Source organism: Aquarana catesbeiana, linkage group LG12 (genome assembly GCF_042186555.1).
Source record: "Aquarana catesbeiana isolate 2022-GZ linkage group LG12, ASM4218655v1, whole genome shotgun sequence".
NCBI classification, from domain to species: domain Eukaryota; kingdom Metazoa; phylum Chordata; class Amphibia; order Anura; family Ranidae; genus Aquarana; species Aquarana catesbeiana.
In genome coordinates, this window is record NC_133335.1 from 108,841,541 (window position 1) to 108,858,842 (window position 17,302).

The window sequence follows — 17,302 nt, forward strand, 5'->3', positions numbered from 1 at the left end:
GCATAAGGCTGCATTCAAATCTAAGCGTTTTCAGCTCATAAAAGCTTGTAAAACGCATGAAAAGGTGCCTGAAAAACGCCCAACAAGCAAAATCCCATGTATTTCAATGGCACCTGTTCACATCTAAGCATTTGGTCACCTGAAGCAAAACGCCTGAAAAACGCCCTAAGCTCAAAAAAGAGCATGAGCTTCTTTGTGGCAGATTACAGGCGTTTTTCTGCCTTTAAGACCCCTTTCACACTGGAGGCGTTTTTCGAGCGCTTTAGTGCTAAAAATAGCACCTGAAAAAAGCCTCATTTGCAATCCCAGTTTGAAAGCCCAAGTGCTTTCACACTGTGGCACAGCACTGGCAGGACGTAAAAAAAAGTCCTGCAAGCAGCTTCTTTGCAGTGCTTTAGGAGCGGTGAATACACTGCTCCTAAAGCGCCCCTGCCCATTAAAATCAATGGGCAGCGCTGCCAAAGCGTCTCGGCAGCGGTGCTTTGTGGACGCTTTTAACCCTTTATTTGGCCGCTAGCGGGGGTTAAACGAGCCCCACTAGCGACGCAAAAATGATGGTACAGCACCGCTAAAACTAGAGGTGCTTTACCGCCAACGCCCGGACGCTGGCAGTGTGAAGGGGCTCTTACATTGGTGACCTGAACAAAAACGCGGTAAAAACCACGCGACTTTGAAACGCTCAGGTGTGAATGCAGCCTAATTGTTAATCCAGAAACTATCAAGGGAAAAGCTAATTGTTGGAGAGGAAGAGGGGAATTTTTTTCTGGACACTTTTTGCACAAGTCCCACTTGTGTTTTGTTGCCTACAAATGCAGAAGGGAAATGTTAACATTTTGTGATTAAAATTTTTCAAAACTAATGAACACTATTTTTTTTTTTTTAAATAGACAATTCAGCCAATCAGGTGTACAACTACCAGCCCTGTGACCATCCAGATCATCATTGTGATAGCACTTGTCCATGCATCATGACACAGAACTTCTGTGAAAAATTTTGTCAGTGCAATCCTGACTGTGAGTAACATACCATTAAAGTATAAGATTTATTATATTTTGCAAATGGTAGGAAGTGTTGATGGTTGATTGTAGAATTAATGGAGACTATCCTACTATGGAAATTATAAAATGCAATAATATCTGAACATCTGGTGCCAGCACTTAGGAGTCTATGTAGAAAAAGTTCCTTGTGCGAATGTGACAAACATCTGCATATTTAGAATGAAAATCGCCATAGTGTCTGTAATCCAATCAATCTGTATCCAAATATAAGGGCCCATGTAAAACATAATTGTTAGTAGATCTAAAGGCGTTTGTAATGGGGAAATTGTGTCGTTAACTTTGAGTGAAAAAAAAATCTCCTTTTAGCTGTCATCAGAAGAACTGTGTCCTTTCAGAAGATTTCCCCTCTATTCTTGTTCTGGTGATATCTAGTGAATCTTGAATTTACCTCGCAGTCCCGGTGACAATGGTCACTAAGTCTAATGCTGCTTGGTGGGATCTGATCCTTAAAACCACTTGCTGACCGCCAGGCCATTTTCTGACACTTGTTTACAAGTAAAAATCAGTATTTTTTGCTAGGAAATTACTTCGAACCCCCAAACAATATATATATATATATATATATATATATATATATATATATATATATATATATACCGTTCTTCACACAAGTGATTACACCCCTCACTCAACCATGAGTGAAAGAAATGTTTTTGTGTTATCATTCATATTCTTTGAAAAATGGCCAAGAAATCAAAAATCCTGCCAGGGTATGTAAACTTATGAGCACAACTATATATATATATAAATTTGCTCAATAATAAACACACATTTGCTAAATAACTCAACACACAGCCATTAATGTCTAAACCACCGGCAACAAAAGTGAGTACACCCCTACGTGAAAATGTCCAATTTGGGCCCAAAGTGTCAATATTTTGTGTGGTCACTATTATTTTCCAGCACTGCCTTAACCCCCTTGGGCATGGAGTTCACCAGAGCTTCACAGGTTGCCACTGGAGTCCTCTTCCACTCCTCCATGGCGACATCACAGAGCTGGTGGATGTTAGAGACCTTGTGCTCCTCCACCTTCCATTTGAGGATGCCCCAAATATGCTCAATAGAGTTTAGGTCTGGAGACATGCTTGACCAGTCCATCACCTTTACCCTCAGCTTCTTTTGCAAGGCAGTGGTCGTCTTAGAGGTGTGTTTGGGGTCCTTCTTATGTTGGAATACTGCCCTGCAGCCCAGTCTCTGAAGAGAGGGGATCATGCTCTGCTTCAGTATGTCACAGCTCATGTTGGCATTCATGGTTCCCTCAATGAACTGTAGCTCCCCAGTGCCGGCAGCACTCATGCAGCCCAGACCATGACTCTCCCATCACTATGCTTGACTGTAGGCAAGACTCACTTGTCTTTGTACTCCTCACCTGGTTGCTGCCACACGCGCTTGACACAATCTTAACCAAATACGTTTATCTTGGTCTCATCAGACCACAGGACATGGTTTTAGTAAACCATGTCAGTCTGCATGTCTTCAGAAAACTGTTTGCGGACTTTCTTGTGCATCATCTTTAGAAGAGGCTTCCTTCTGGGACCACATCCTTGCAGACCAATTTGATGCAGTGTGCGGAATATGGTCTAAGCATTGACAGGCTGACCCCCCACCCCTTCGACCTCTGCAGCCAAGCTGGCAGCACTCATACGTCTATTTCCTAAAGACAACCTCTGTATATGACGCTGAGCACATGCACTTAACTTCTTTGGTCGACCATGGCGAGGCCTGTTCTGAGTGGAACCTGTCCAATTAAACCGCTGTATGGTCTTGGCCATTATGCTACAGCTCAGCTTCAGGGTCTTGGCAATCTTCTTATAGCCTAGGCCATCTTTATGTAAAGCAACAATTATTTTTTTCAGCTCATCAGAAAGTTCTTTGCCATGAGGTGCCATGTTGAACTTCCGGTGACCAGTATGAGAGAGTGAGAGCGATAACACCAAATTTAACACACTTACTCCCCATTCACACCTGAGATCTTGTAACGCTAATGAGTCACATGATATCTGGGAGGGAAAATGGCTAATTGGGCCCAATTTGGACATTTTCACTTAGGGGTGTACGCACTTTTGTTGCCAGTGATTTAGACATTAATGGCTGTGTGTTGAGTTATTTTGAGGGGGCAGCAAATTTACACTATTATACAAGCTGTACACTCACTACTTTACATTGTAGCAAAGTGTCATTTCTTCAGTGTTGTCACATGAAAAGATATAATAAAATATTTACAAAAATGTGAGGGGTGTACTTACTTGTGTGAGATACTGTGTGTGTGTGCATATATATATATATATATATATATATATATATATATATATATATATATTTAGCAGAGACCCTAGAGAATAAAATGGTAGTTGTTGCTTTTTTCTAAAGGTTACCAGTTTATAGTTACAAATGAGGTCTAGTGCTAGAATTATTGTTCCCGCTCAGACGTTAGTGGCAATACCTCACGTGTGGTGCTAACACCGTTTACAGACTGTGTGTGGGCGTGACCCATGTATGCATTTACCACTGAGTGTGAGCACACGGGCCGCTTTAAAACATTTTTTTTAATTTATTTATTTTATAAATTTTTTAAAATTTTTGCACTGTCACTTTACAAACTTTTTTTTTATCACATTTATTGCTATCGCAAGGAATGTAAACATCCCTTGTGATAACAATACAGCATGACAGGTCCTCTTTATGGAGAGATCTAGGGTCTAACAGACCCCAAATCTCTCCTCTACCCTTAAAAGCAAGAGATCAAAAAAAATGTTTGATTTTTTGCTTTAAAAAAAATAAATAAAGACCAATGGAAACTCGTTTTCTGGTAATATTTAAAACTATTCACCGATCTCTGTTCAGCTTATGTGACCTTTAGTAAAGACTTCTAGAAACACTTTTCTATCTGCCATTTTTTAACCACTTTAATGGTTAAAGAAAATCCCACCATCAGAGGATGCCTTTCTTTTTTCAATGACCATTAAAGCGGAGTTCCACCCAAATTTTGAACAATATCTGTATGTATTCTCTTCCTTGCCTAGATGCTGACATGCCGTTTAAAAAAATTTAAATCGCCGTAATTACCTTTTATTTTTCTATTCTTCTTTGCACTTCCTGGTTCTCCTCCCATGGGAGTAGGCGTGTTTCTAGCCTCTCCCAGACTCCTGGGAGCTAGTCTCAGGCTTCCCAGGATGCCACTGAGCATGTGTGGGAACGAGCGGTGAATGCTGGGAGCACAGCCTTCACCACATCCAGGAAATAAATGCTTGTGGGCTTCATATGCCCACAATGAAGATGGAAACCGCCTGCAGTGAATAATATAAGTTATTCTTTCCGAGGAAATCTGACACAGGCGGACATATTACACACAATATGTGAGTATGTAATGCTGAGAAGAAAAGTTTGTGAATGCACTCAAAAAAAAAAAAACGATAGATAGGTGGACCCCCGCTTTAAATCAATCTGAAGGGTATTTCTCTTATCTACAAATTTCTTTATGAACCCTGATCATTCAACAAAGCTACCCTCCATGGAATGTTGGGAAAGGGAACTAGACTTCACCTTAAAGTGGAACTTTAGTCAGAAAATTAGGTCCAGATAGATCGCTTCATGTTGGCCCCTTTTGCAGGTACAGCTATGTAAAACATTGAAAGTAAGTGCCTGTACTGTTTAAAATCCAGTAAGACACTGTCTCACCCTGCTCTGCACAGTATCACTTGTCCAGTATTCTCAGCACTGTGCCGATAATTAGTGAGTCACTAGAGACCAATCTGCAGACAGCCTAGAAACTTACTGCTGCTGAGGGGGGAGGAAGCAACAGGAATGACATGGACTGTGCCAATGGAAGCACAGATTAGGGAGAGAGAAAAGAAAAGCAGGAGAAGTGACGGGACAAACTCTGCTGCCAGGGAGACACAAAAGAGTTAACTTACAAGGATAGTGTCTTATCTGATCTCCCTGATTATCTCTCCTTTGGCAGGGCAGCACTATGAACTTTCAACACAGTAAAGCTTCTGCAGCCTTTCCCTCTAGCTCAGGGGTAGGCAACCTTAGAGAGATAGAGATCTACTTGAACAACACTGATGAATTCAAAGATTACCGGGCACAATGTCCTGTTGTTGGGGCTGTTTCACACCAGAACGCAATGCCAGAAAGGCATGTTCCACGTGTTTCCTGCAGTGTGTTCAAAACACACTGCCTTTGTAATCTACTAAGGGTAATAATACATTGTTAACCCCAAATGTAGATCGCAAACACAGTGGACACAAAAAAAAAGATATTACAAGAGGGTTCAGGAGTGTGTTATGCTCAGAATGCAGGGTTCAGGAGTGCGTTATGTTTAGAATTCAGGGTTCAGGAGTGCGTTGAGCTCAGGGATCAGGAGTGCGTTGCGCTCAGAATGCATGGATTAGGAGTGCGTTGCACTCAGCAGGGATCAGCAGTGAGTTGCGCTCAGAATGCAGGGTTAAGGAGTGAGTTGCACTCAGAATGCAGGGATCATGAGTAAGTTGCACTCAGTATGCAGGGATCAGGAGTGAGTTGCTCTCAGAATGCAGGGATCAGGAGTGAGTTGCGCCTAGAATGCAGGGTTAAGGTGTGCGTAGCACTCAGAATGCAGGGTTAGGGAGTGAGTTGTGCTCAGAATGCAGGGATCAAGAGTAGGTTGCATTCAGAAAGCAGGCATCAGGAGTGAGTTGTGCTCAGAATGCAGGAATCAGTAGTGCGTTGCCCTCAGCATGCAGGGATCAGGAGTGAGTTGCGCTCAGAATGCAGTGATCGGGAATGCGTTGCGCTCAGAATGCAGAGATCAGGAATGCGTTGCGCTCAGAATGCAGGGATCAGGAGTGCATTATGCTCAGAATGTAGGGTTAAGGAGTACATTGCACTCAGAATGCAGGGATTGGGGGGAGTGATGTGAAGGGGGCAGAGGACACATGGGGATGGCTCTACCACATCACCCTTCATATCAACCCCCCCACGCACATTATTGTCCTCTTGCTCCCCTTCCCTCCCATAGCATTGTTCCATTGCATCTTACCTGTGCACACTGGAGACCGAGAGGCAGCACAGTTGTGGACAAGGGGCGGGAGGTGGCAGAGTGGCTTTTCATATTAACAAGCTGGTAATTGGTTGCTTAGGACCTAACAAATGATCACCGGCGGGTTAACTCCTCCCACCGCTCTGAGCTGTGCTGGCTCTCGCTCCCCGCTGTTCACTGATGACAGCCGCGGAGGAAGCTAGAGGGGAGGAAAGAGAGAAGGACCGAAGGCATGGCGGAGGAGGCTGGGGGCGGACAAAAAACTGGCAGCTAGAAGTAAAAGGCGGGGGTTGGCGGCGCAGACCACTTTCCGGTATACCTGTCACCTACCCGCGGTCGATAGGTAGCCCATAATCTAGGAGTTTCTGACTCCCGCTCGATATGAACCAAGACATACAATCAAACTGGAAATGCAAACATTTTAATAACAAAAAGTGACACAGGGGATTGTTCTCAGTAAGGAAGTGACTGCTCTGGGCTTTAACAAAATGGTGGCTTACAGCAAGAAGAAATAGGAGCAATTTACAACACACACTAATTTTGGTAGCATGTTTATTAAAAGAGAAGTATGGGTTTCCTTTTTTTTTTCTTACATCTATTCTATGTGAGCTGCTGATATCTATAAATCCTTCCAGCCCTCTCAGAAGTGCCCCCATTCTGTTAAAATTGAGCTAAATACCCGTGGGAGGGGCTACAGACTTACATACAGTATAATACCAACAATGGTCTGGCTCTGGAGTCTGGATCCACCCCCCTTCCTGTCATTTTGCTTGATTGATGTCCGCTCTCTGCTCCTTCCCGAGACTTCACAGAGTGTAGCTGCTCCATCTTTCCTCTTCCCTTCTCCCTCCTCCCCCTCCCTTCTCCTCTGTAGCATGTTCCGATGGTCAGAAGAGTCGGCAGAGATATCAGCACTTCAGTCAGTGACTAAGGTAGGAGAAGTCACTGTTAGTAATATGTAGAGGAGATTTACATACACAGCACTATCTACCAGAGTGAAAACAATATATTTGTAAAGCAGAATACACATATGGATGTGACAGCACACAGGCATTCCATGCATTACTGGTATAGTAAAATGAAATAAAAATCAGAGCTAACATTATGAAGGAACCCTTTTATTGACCATCTGGATTTTTTATATGAGACAATTAAACCTTGTATTTTTATACTGAAGCGCAGAGCTCCTCAGACATGGACAAAGCTTTGCTCCCCCATAATTGGTGTATTACCTAGTACCCCTATAGCAATAATGCTCCCTTCATTGTAAATAGAATATTACAGGATCACATGCCGTACAGTGCCATCACATGTTGTACAGTGTCATTACATCATGTACAGTGCCATCACATGCCGTACAGGGATGGGGATGATGGGACTGTATTGGAATACAGGGGATGGGGATGATGGGACTGTATTGGAGTGATGGGGATGATGGGACTGTAAAGGAGTACAGGGGATGGGGATGATGGGACTGTATGGCATATGATGGCTCTGTACGGCATGTGATGGCACTGGGGATGATTGGATTGTATAGGAGTACAGGGGATGGGGGGGATAGGGATGGGATCAGGGACAGAGGGATGTTGGGGGGGTGGGTTCAGTGACAGACGGATGGTGTGGGGCATGGGATCAGTGACAGAGGGATGATTTGTATGTACAATAAAGGAGACTCTGGGGACATATCGGGGTCACTTTCGATACGGGGGAGTTGTTAGTCTCCTCTCCTATGTACTGTACACAGGTATGTTCTGTACACATAGCACTGTGTTAATTTCAGAGAACAGACACAGGTCACAGGTCACTATGCTCCTCGCCATGTCTCCTCTTCTGATATAACACAGTGCTGTGTGTAGAGAGATTACCTGTGTTCATAGAAGTTTTCAGTGACAATCCCCCCTAACCCCCATTTGGCTGGAGGAGACACTGACATGAACTTTGAAGGAATGAGTGAGGGGGGAGGGAATTCAGAGGACACAGGAAGGAATATCAAAGCCCAGGGGAGAGGAGAGCTTGCAAATAACAGCCAGGGAAAGGTGAGGATTCCACTGCTTGTATCACACTGTCTCTGCTTCCGGGTTTTACCTGGGGCCATGCCGCCATGGAAACAGAGGCATGTGAAGAACATGCTCGTTCTAGACTTTTGAACTGAGAAAGAACTGTTAGAGGCTGATTCTGCACAATTCAAAAGACTATTCTGCAAAAACAAAAGTGATGAAGAAAGAAATGCAATGCAGGTATGAGGGTAGCATGTACTACCTATTTTTGCATTACCTTACTTCTCCTTTATTGTGAAATGCATGTTCTTTTGTTAAGGAGAATTGCTTCCTCTCTGTATGATTCCTTCATATAACCACTACTTCTAGAGCAAATTGGCTAAAATCTGAGGTACATGTCCCTGATCTCAGATGTATCATAAAAACATAAATGGTTGCATAACCAATGAGATTTCAGTTTGGTTACCCCCTGACCCCTCTTCCCCCTTACTCCTTGCCCTTTCTTTGTGTTTGCCTCCAACCTTCTTCTCCCACATCTAATATTGGAAATGAAAGTTAAACTATGGATCCTGGAAGTACATAAGGAAAGTAATAACATACCAGGGAATTAACTAAACTCCCTGCACCATTATAATAGCGCAAGTGCACCACACCTGTTTCAGGTCTATCAGTACCACCTGCATCAGTTTCTATTTCAGAGTGAAATAGAAACTAGTGTAGGTCTACACCTAATTGACAGAGGGAATACAGCAGTTTTCCCATATAGAAAACTGAGGCACGTTCCCATCAAGTGTGCGCTTAGAGGCTCACATCCGTCTCTTTGCCCATGCAGTGATTACACTACACAAGCAGAGTCTGCAGGGTTAAACCCCCCTCCTCCCTCCCACGCTGAGCAAAAACAGAGGCAGTGAGATCAGAGCATGCAGCTCCAGCTAGCCGTTCTCTGTGCTGTATTTGTCACAGCCACAGAACAGAGAACTTATTACTAAATTAACAAAATGGCTTTTGGCCTCTGTTAAAGTGGTGGTAAACCGCCAAAAGAAAAAAAAAAAAATATGGCCCCCCCTGCAAGTTTATTACATAATGAACTAATATGCACTACAATCTAGCACATTATGACAGACTTAAGCACTCCAGCGCTGTCATTACTCCCCTGACTTCCCCAGCACTTCCATCTTCACCTGGTCTTCCTTCCAGGTTCACAGGCTCTGGCCGTATGAACGGCCGGAGCTGCGATGATGATACTACCACACATGCACGTGGGGAGCCCAGCTGTGGCACAGCACTCAGCATTTCAGGTGATGTCATTGGCTGTTGCTGATGTGACTATCTCCTAAACGGTATATGTTTAGGAGATAGTCCTTGTACCTTATTATTATTATACAGGATTTATATAGCGCCAACAGTTACAATACAAATCAATACAGGAGGGATCAGAGGGCCCTGCTCATTAGAGCTTACAATCTAGAAGGGAGGGTCAAGTGGAGACAAAAGGTAATAACTGTGGGGGATGAGCTGATGGGGAAAAAAAAAGAAAGTACAGTTGTTAGGTGTGGGTAGGATAGGCTTCTCTGAAGAGAAGGGTTTTCAGGGATCTTCTGAAAGCTAATAAAGTAGGAGATAAGCGGACAGATTGGGGTAAGGAGTTCCATAGGATTGGAGAGGCTTTGGAAAAGGCCTGGAGGCGAGCATGGGAGGAGGTGACAAGGGAGCTAGAGAGCAGGAGGTCTTGAGAGGAACGAAGAGAGCGAGTAGGTTGGTATTTAGAGACTAAGCAAGTGATGTAGCTGGTGGCGAAATTGTGGATGGCTTTGTACGTAGTTGTTAGAATTTTGAATTTAATTCTTTGGCCGAACGGAAGCCAGTGGAGGGATTGACAGAGAAGAGTGGCAGACACAGAGCGATTGGTAAGGTGGATGAGTCTGGCAGCGGCATTCATAATGGATTGAAGAGGTGATAGACTATGTAGAGGTAAGCCAATGAGAAGGGAGTTGCAGTAGTCAAGGCGAGAGATGACCAGCGAGTGAATTAAGAGCTTTGTTGTGTCATTGGTTAGAAAGGGGCGTATTTTGGAGATGTTGCGGAGGTTGAGGCGGCAGGATTTGGACAGTGATTGGATGTGTTGCTTGAAGGAGAGTTCAGAGTCTAGGACTACACCTAAAACCTTGGCATGTGGGGATGGGCTTATAGTTGTGCCATCGATTTTGACAGAGAGATCAGGGGAAGAGGCATGGGGGGGGGGATTAGAAGTTCGGTTTTGGCTACATTGAGTTTAAGGAAGTGGTTAGACATCCAGACTGATATGTCTGAGAGTAAATTACTGATACGTGAGGAGACAGAGGGAGTGAGCTGAGGGGTAGAGAAATAGATTTGGGTGTCATCAGCGTAGAGGTGGTATTGGAAGCCATGGGAGGCTATCAGTTGACCCAGGGAGGCAGTGTAGATTGAAAAAAGGGGACCCCAACAGAGAAAGGAAGAGGAGAGGAGGAAGTAGAGTTATAAGAAACGCTAAAGGTGCGGTTGGATAAGTAGGGCGAGAACCAGCGAAGTGTACAGTCACGGAGACCAAAGGCATGTCGTTTTTTGAGGAGGAGGGGGTGGTCAACCGTATCAAAGGCAGCAGAGAGGTCCAGGAGTAGGAGTACAGAATAGTGTCGATTGGTTTTGGCCGTTAGTAGATCGTTTGTTAGTTTTAGGAGAGCAGTTTCTGTGGAGTGTTGAGGACGAAATCCAGACTGAAGGGGATCGAGAAGGCCATTATCAGCGAGGTGGACACTCAGTCGGTTGTAGACCAGACGTTCGAGGAGTTTGGACAAGAAGGGGAGCAAGGAGATGGGGCGTAGGTTGTTAAGATTGGATGGGTCCAGTGAGGGCTTTTTAAGTATGGGTCTGACAAGTGCATGTTTTAGAGAGTTAGGGAAGATGCCAGAAGAGAGGGAGAGATTGAAGATGTGGGTTAGAGAGTGTAGTATAGGGCCAGAGGGTGAACGTAGCATTTGTGAGGGAACAGGATCCAGAGGGCAGGTGGTAAGTGGACATTAGCAAGTAGTTTAGCAACTTCGTCTGTAGTGGTGGGGTTGAAAGAGGGAAATAATGATTGTGCCTGTTGGCATGAAGTGTAAAGCGTGGAGGGTGTCGGCGCAGTAGAGATCTCAGCGCGAATAGTATCAATCTTCTGTTTGAAGTGATTGGCGATCTCCTGTGCAGTGAGTGAGTTGGCGGGTGGAGGACGAAGTAGAGAGTTGAAGGTGGAGAAGAGTTGACGGGGACAGGATGATAAGTTGCTAATGAGAGTGGTAAAATAGGTCTGCTTGGCAGAGAGGAGGCTGGAGTTGTATTTTTGGAGGGCAGATTTATATTGGTAGAAATCTCTCTGGGACTTAGTCTTACGCCACAGGCGCTCCAGAGCACGGCTATGTTTTTTCAGACTTCTAGTATCATCTGTTTGCCAAGGTTGAAGGGGTCTGGGCTTGATTCTGTGTGTAGTGAGGGGGGCAAGCGAGTTCAGTGAGGCTAGAAGTGAAGCGTTGTACACAGAAGTGGCTAGGTTGGTGCAGGATAGGGGAGAGATTTTGTCGTAGAGGTTGTTGATGGCAGAGTAGAGAAGGGTTGAGATGACGTAGGTTTCTGCGGGTAACTTTAAGGTGGTTGGAGGGAGAGGAGGTGAGGGAGAGAGTGAAACTAATAAGGTGGTGATCAGAGAGAGGGGATGGATAGTTAGAGAGGTTGCATGGAGTGCAAAGGTGAGAGAACACGAGGTCAAGGATATTGCCTTCTGAGTGAGTTGGAGCATGTATCCACTGCTTCAGGTCAAAGGAGGATGTTAGGCTGAGAAGTTTGGAAGTGGAAGGAGTGTTAGTATTAATAGGGATGTTGAAGTCGCCGAGAATGATAGTGGGGATTTCAGAAGAAAGAAAGTAGGGTAGCCAGGCAGAGAAGTCTTCAAGAAAGGTTGATACTGGTCCAGGGGGCCTGTAGATCACAGCTATCCTTAGAGAAATTGGAGTGAAAAGGCGAATAAAGTGTGCTTCGAAAGAGGAGAGTGACAGAGAGGGAGGTGGCCGAAGTACCTGAAAGGTGCTATGTGGGGCTAGAAGGATTCCGACACCTCCTCCCTTACGCCCGCGGGATCTGGGGGAGTGAGTCCAGAGAAGACCACCATGGGATAGGGCAGCAGAAGATGCAGTGTCGGATTCGTGGAGCCAGGTTTCGGTAATAGCGAGTAGGTTAAATGAGTTGGCAATAAAGAGGTCATAGAGAGGTGAGCTTGTTGCAGACAGAGCGCGAGTTCCAAAGGGCACAAGAGAAAGGGAGTCTGGGTTTGGGAAGAATAGAAATGGGAATTAAATTGTGTTGATTGCGGCAGCTGCTGCCAGAGGGTGCAGGGTGATGGGTGCATGGGGTACAGTTAAATGATGGAGGCCCAGGGTTTGGGGATATATCTCCAGAGGTTAGGAGAAGCAAGAGGGTGAGGGAGATTTTTTAGTGTATGTGGATTTAGAATTAGCAGGAGCAGTAATAAGGACAGGAGTGAGGGTAAAAATAAATATATATATATTCAGCTTTGTGCCTTCGCTGAAGTGCAGAGTCAGAAGTGCATTTCACTTGTAGAAATCGCCACTTTGAGAAAGAGCCAAGTTGCAAATGTGTACCCCCTGCAAATGCTTCCCCCAAGAGAAGCTTAAATATATACTGATAGGGGTAGGGTGTGGGCGGATTTCAATTAGCAATCAAGAGGTTATAAAGCTTGGCTGGTTAATAGGGCAACATTCTTAAGTCACAAACAGACTAGCAAGAGGGCACTAAAGTTAAGAGGGCCATAATTTTGGGTAAGACAAGGGAGATAATAAAGCATTGTAATGTGGACAGGTCTACAGACAGTTGAGTAAAAATAACATACCAGCATTATTAGAGACACATAAGAAAAAAAGATAGCAGTGTTTCAGTTTTTGGCTGGAGTTGTAGCAGTAGGAGCATACCAGAGTTAAGAGACATAGGAGACTGATTTCACTAATGCGATTCTGGCTGGAGCTGTAGCAGTAGGAGCATACCTGTGGGAGGACAAAGATGATATTTTCAGATCAGACAGTCAGATGATGAGTGATAAGTGCAGAGTCAGAAGCGCATTTCACTTGTAGAAATCGCCACTTTGAGAAAGAGCCAAGTTGCAAATATGTACCCCCTGCCCTCTACCCTACAGGTAAGCTTACTTGTTAAAGGTACACAGCTCTTTGTTAATTCCCCCCATATTGTCTTAATTGGTTGTTAAGTCTTGACCTCTACGAGCAACTACAATGTTTTGTGCTGTAACTTCCATACAATAAAGAAAAGTAGTTACAAAAAAAATGTGGTGAAAAGTATTGACTAGCGAATCTAAATCATTAACACGTAAGTTAATGATTCAGATTCTCTAGTCAATCCTTTCACCGCTGCTAGATAAAGCTGAAGGCATGCTGTTTACATGGAAAAACAATAGCATGTACCCTACCAAAAAGCTTGTTCAGGCATAATTAGAGTGTAGAATGCAATAACTCTTTTGAAATGTTCCCTTTCATAAAAGTATATCTTTATATAGGTTCCCTGTAAAAAATGTCAGTGTGTTATTTGCTCTTTCATATGAAGTAGATTTTTTGTTCATTACTTTGGTACAATTATGCTTAACAATCTTCATTTTGTATGAGACATCTTGTCTGATCACTGGTTTGTTATATTTGGGTTAGTCTCCTGTGTTCCCCCACAGGTCAAAACCGATTCCCTGGATGCAGATGTAAGACACAGTGTAATACCAAACAATGTCCGTGTTATCTGGCTGTCCGTGAGTGTGACCCTGATCTATGCCTTACTTGTGGTGCCTCTGAGCACTGGGACTCCAAGATTGTGTCCTGCAAGAACTGCAGTATCCAGCGGGGCTTAAAGAAGGTTTGTTACTGGGATCAAAATATAGGTTTTAAAGGTATTTCATTGAGTTATTTTTGTGTCATTTTTTAAGTAATTTTTGTGTGACGTTTTCAATAGCTTCAAAACATGAAATGATTCATATCTTACAGGTTTAGGATCATTCTTGATTCATAACACAAGGTCACAAGGTTTTTTTTTACTTGTTACTGATAGTATAAAAACTACTTGTTCATTCCTTTTGCTGCCAGAGCAATTTTTGCAATTTTCACTCATTAAAATTGTCAGTTTGGGTTTGAAAAGTACTTTAACCACCTCAATACAGGGCACTTAAACCCCCTTCCTGCCCAGACCAATTTTCAGCTTTCGGTGCTCTCACACTTTGAATGACCATTACTCAGTCATGCAACACTGTACCCAAATTAAATTTGTGTCCTTTTTTTCACACAAATAGAGCTTTCTTTTGGTGATATTTAATCACTAATGGGTTTTTTATTTTTTGTGCTATAAATAAAAAAAGACCGTAAATTTTGTGAAAAATGTCCTTTTTCTTTGTTTTTGTCATAAAATTTAGCAAATTAATAATTTTTCTTCATAAATTTTGGCCAAAATTTATACCGCTATATATCTTTGAAAAAAATTACCCAAATTAGTGTATATTATTTGGTCTTTGTGAAAGTTATAGAGTCTATAAACTATGGTGCCAATCACTGAAAATCGAAAACATCTGATCAGGCCTTCAGTTCATCAGGTGAATCTCATTTCTTGAGGTACTAACAAGTCAGAAAAGTACCCCCCAAATGACCCCTTTTAGAAAGTAGACATTCCAAGAGTTTTTTTAAGTTGTAATTTTTTCCCACAATTCTTTGCAAAAGGAAGATTTTTTTTCAAAATTTTCATATTAACTGGTTATTTCTCTCACAGAGCATATGTATACAACAAATTACACCCCAAAATACATTCTGCTACTCTTACCGAGTATGGGGATACCACATGTGTGGGACTTTTACACAGCCTGGCCACGTACAAAGGCCCAACATTGAAGTCGCACCATCAGGCGATCTACGAGCATAAATTGCACATCTCATGTCTCAACCACCTATTACACTTTTGAAGGCCCTGGAGCACCAGGACAAAGGAATTGCCCACAAAAAGACCCCATTTTGGAAAGCAAACACCTCAACGTATAATCTATGAGGCATAATGAGTCTTATAAATGGTTATTTTTTTTCCAGATGTTTTTGCAAAACGTGGAAAAAAAAATGAAAACGCATTTTTTTTTACACAAAGTTGTCCATTTATAAGATATTTCCAACACATAGCAAAAATGACACCCCAAAATACATTCTGCTACTCCTCCTGAGTATGGCGATACCACATGTGTGGGACTTTTACACAGCCTGGCCACGTACAAAGGCCCAACATTGAAGTCGCACCATTAGGCGATCTACGAGCATAAATTGCACATCTCATGTCTCAACCACCTATTACACTTTTGAAGGCCCTGGAGCACCAGGACAAAGGAATTGCCCACAAAATGACCCCATTTTGGAAAGCAAACACCCCAATGTATAATCTATGAGGCATAATGAGTCTTATGAATGGTTATTTTTTTTCCAGATGTTTTTGGAAAATGTGGAAAAAAAATGAAAACGCATTTTTTTTTACACAAAGTTGTCCATTTATAAGATATTTCCAACACATAGCAAATACATAGCAAAAATGACACCCCAAAATACATTCTGCTACTCCTCCTGAGTATGGCGATACCACATGTGTGGGACTTTTACACAGCCTGGCCACATACAAAGGCCCAACATTGAAGTCGCACCATCAGGCGATCTACGAGCATAAATTGCACATCTCATGTCTCAACCACCTATTACACTTTTGAAGGCCCTGGAGCACCAGGACAAAGGAATTGCCCACAAAATGACCCCATTTTGGAAAGCAAACACCCCAACGTATAATCTATGAGGCATAATGAGTCTTATGAATGGTTATTTTTTTTCCAGATGTTTTTGGAAAATGTGGAAAAAAAATAAAAACGCATTTTTTTTACACAAAATTGTCCATTTATAAGATATTTCCAACACATAGCAAAAATGACACCCCAAAATACATTCTGCTACTCCCCCTGAGTATGGGGATACCACATGTGTGAGACTTTTACACAGCTTGGCCACATACAGAGGCCCAACATCCAAGTAGCACCATCAGGCGTTCTAGGAGCATACATTACATAGATAATTTCCTGGCAACCTATCATTTTTGAAGGCCCTTCATATTTCTAACACATAGCATGTACATACCAAGAATTACAATCCAAAATAAATTCTATTGCGGAAAGGATAAAAAAAAAGTATTACCTGTGCTTTTAGTAGTGTCCACAGAAGAGAGCACTGGTCCAGGCAGCAGTCAGGGATGTGCTTAGCGACAGCAATAATAACTATCCAGGCAGCAGGCAGGAATATTGTCTATAGTTGGCACAGCACAGTCCATAGGAATTGTCCAGGCAGAGACAGCCAGCACAGCCATAATATTGGTCCTGGTACACTGTTACCTGCAGACACTCATTATTGTACCGCTCTCCAGCCCTTCATAAACATACTGCCTCTTGCTACAGCGAATTATTTGCATAGTCCAGGTAGCAGGCAGAGTTGTGGTCCGTTCATGCGGCAGGCAAAGGCATGATGGCAGTAAGTCAGCAGAAGGCTGAGGGCCGCAATCGGGTAAGACAGGGGCACAGGGGCACAGGGGTAGAGGCTTCGACCCACCCAAATTTCTATGAAGCCTCCGGACTCCAGACCCTAATCCGGAAATTACAAAACCGGGAGAAAACAAAAAAAATTGTTATCTCCATCCGGAAAAACTATTCTGGAGCCCCTCATGTATGTGAGACCCCTGTGTACTACAGTGACAGGGCAACAGATCAGTCCAAGCAGTAGGCAAAAGCATAGTCCATAAAACAGGCCAGGGTCAGTTAACGTGCAAGCAGTCCAAGCGGTAGGCAGAAGTGTAGTCCCAAAACAGGCCAGGGTCAGTTCATGAGCAAGCAGTCCAAACGGTGGGCAGAGGCATAGTCAAAACAGGCCAGGGTCAGTTCATGTGGAAGCAGTCCAAACGGTAGGCAGAGGCATAGTCAAAAGGCAGGCCAGGGTCAGTTCACATTGAAGGCAGTGGCATGGTTATTTGGGGAAGCATGGAAAATGATCAGCGAAAATGGGGAAAATATGGGCTAATAACTTAGGGATGTATGATACAGTTCGAAGCATTCACCAATGCAAAGGCCAGGTTGGGAGGGACACTGGGGACAATGGAAGCTGGTATCT

The 17,302-nt window shown here is 43.4% G+C and overlaps 1 protein-coding gene across 6 annotated transcripts in view; it reads left to right on the forward strand.

Moving 5' to 3' along the window:
• EZH1 (enhancer of zeste 1 polycomb repressive complex 2 subunit) overlaps nt 1-17,302 on the forward strand; it is an 800,790-nt gene that overhangs the window by 614,861 nt on the left and 168,627 nt on the right. For all 6 annotated transcript variants that reach the window (XM_073608276.1, XM_073608272.1, XM_073608277.1 and 3 more), the window contains 2 exons: nt 888-1,013; nt 13,816-13,994. In XM_073608276.1, coding sequence (XP_073464377.1) covers nt 888-1,013; nt 13,816-13,994 — 305 coding nt within the window. The remainder of the gene's footprint in view (nt 1-887; nt 1,014-13,815; nt 13,995-17,302) is intronic.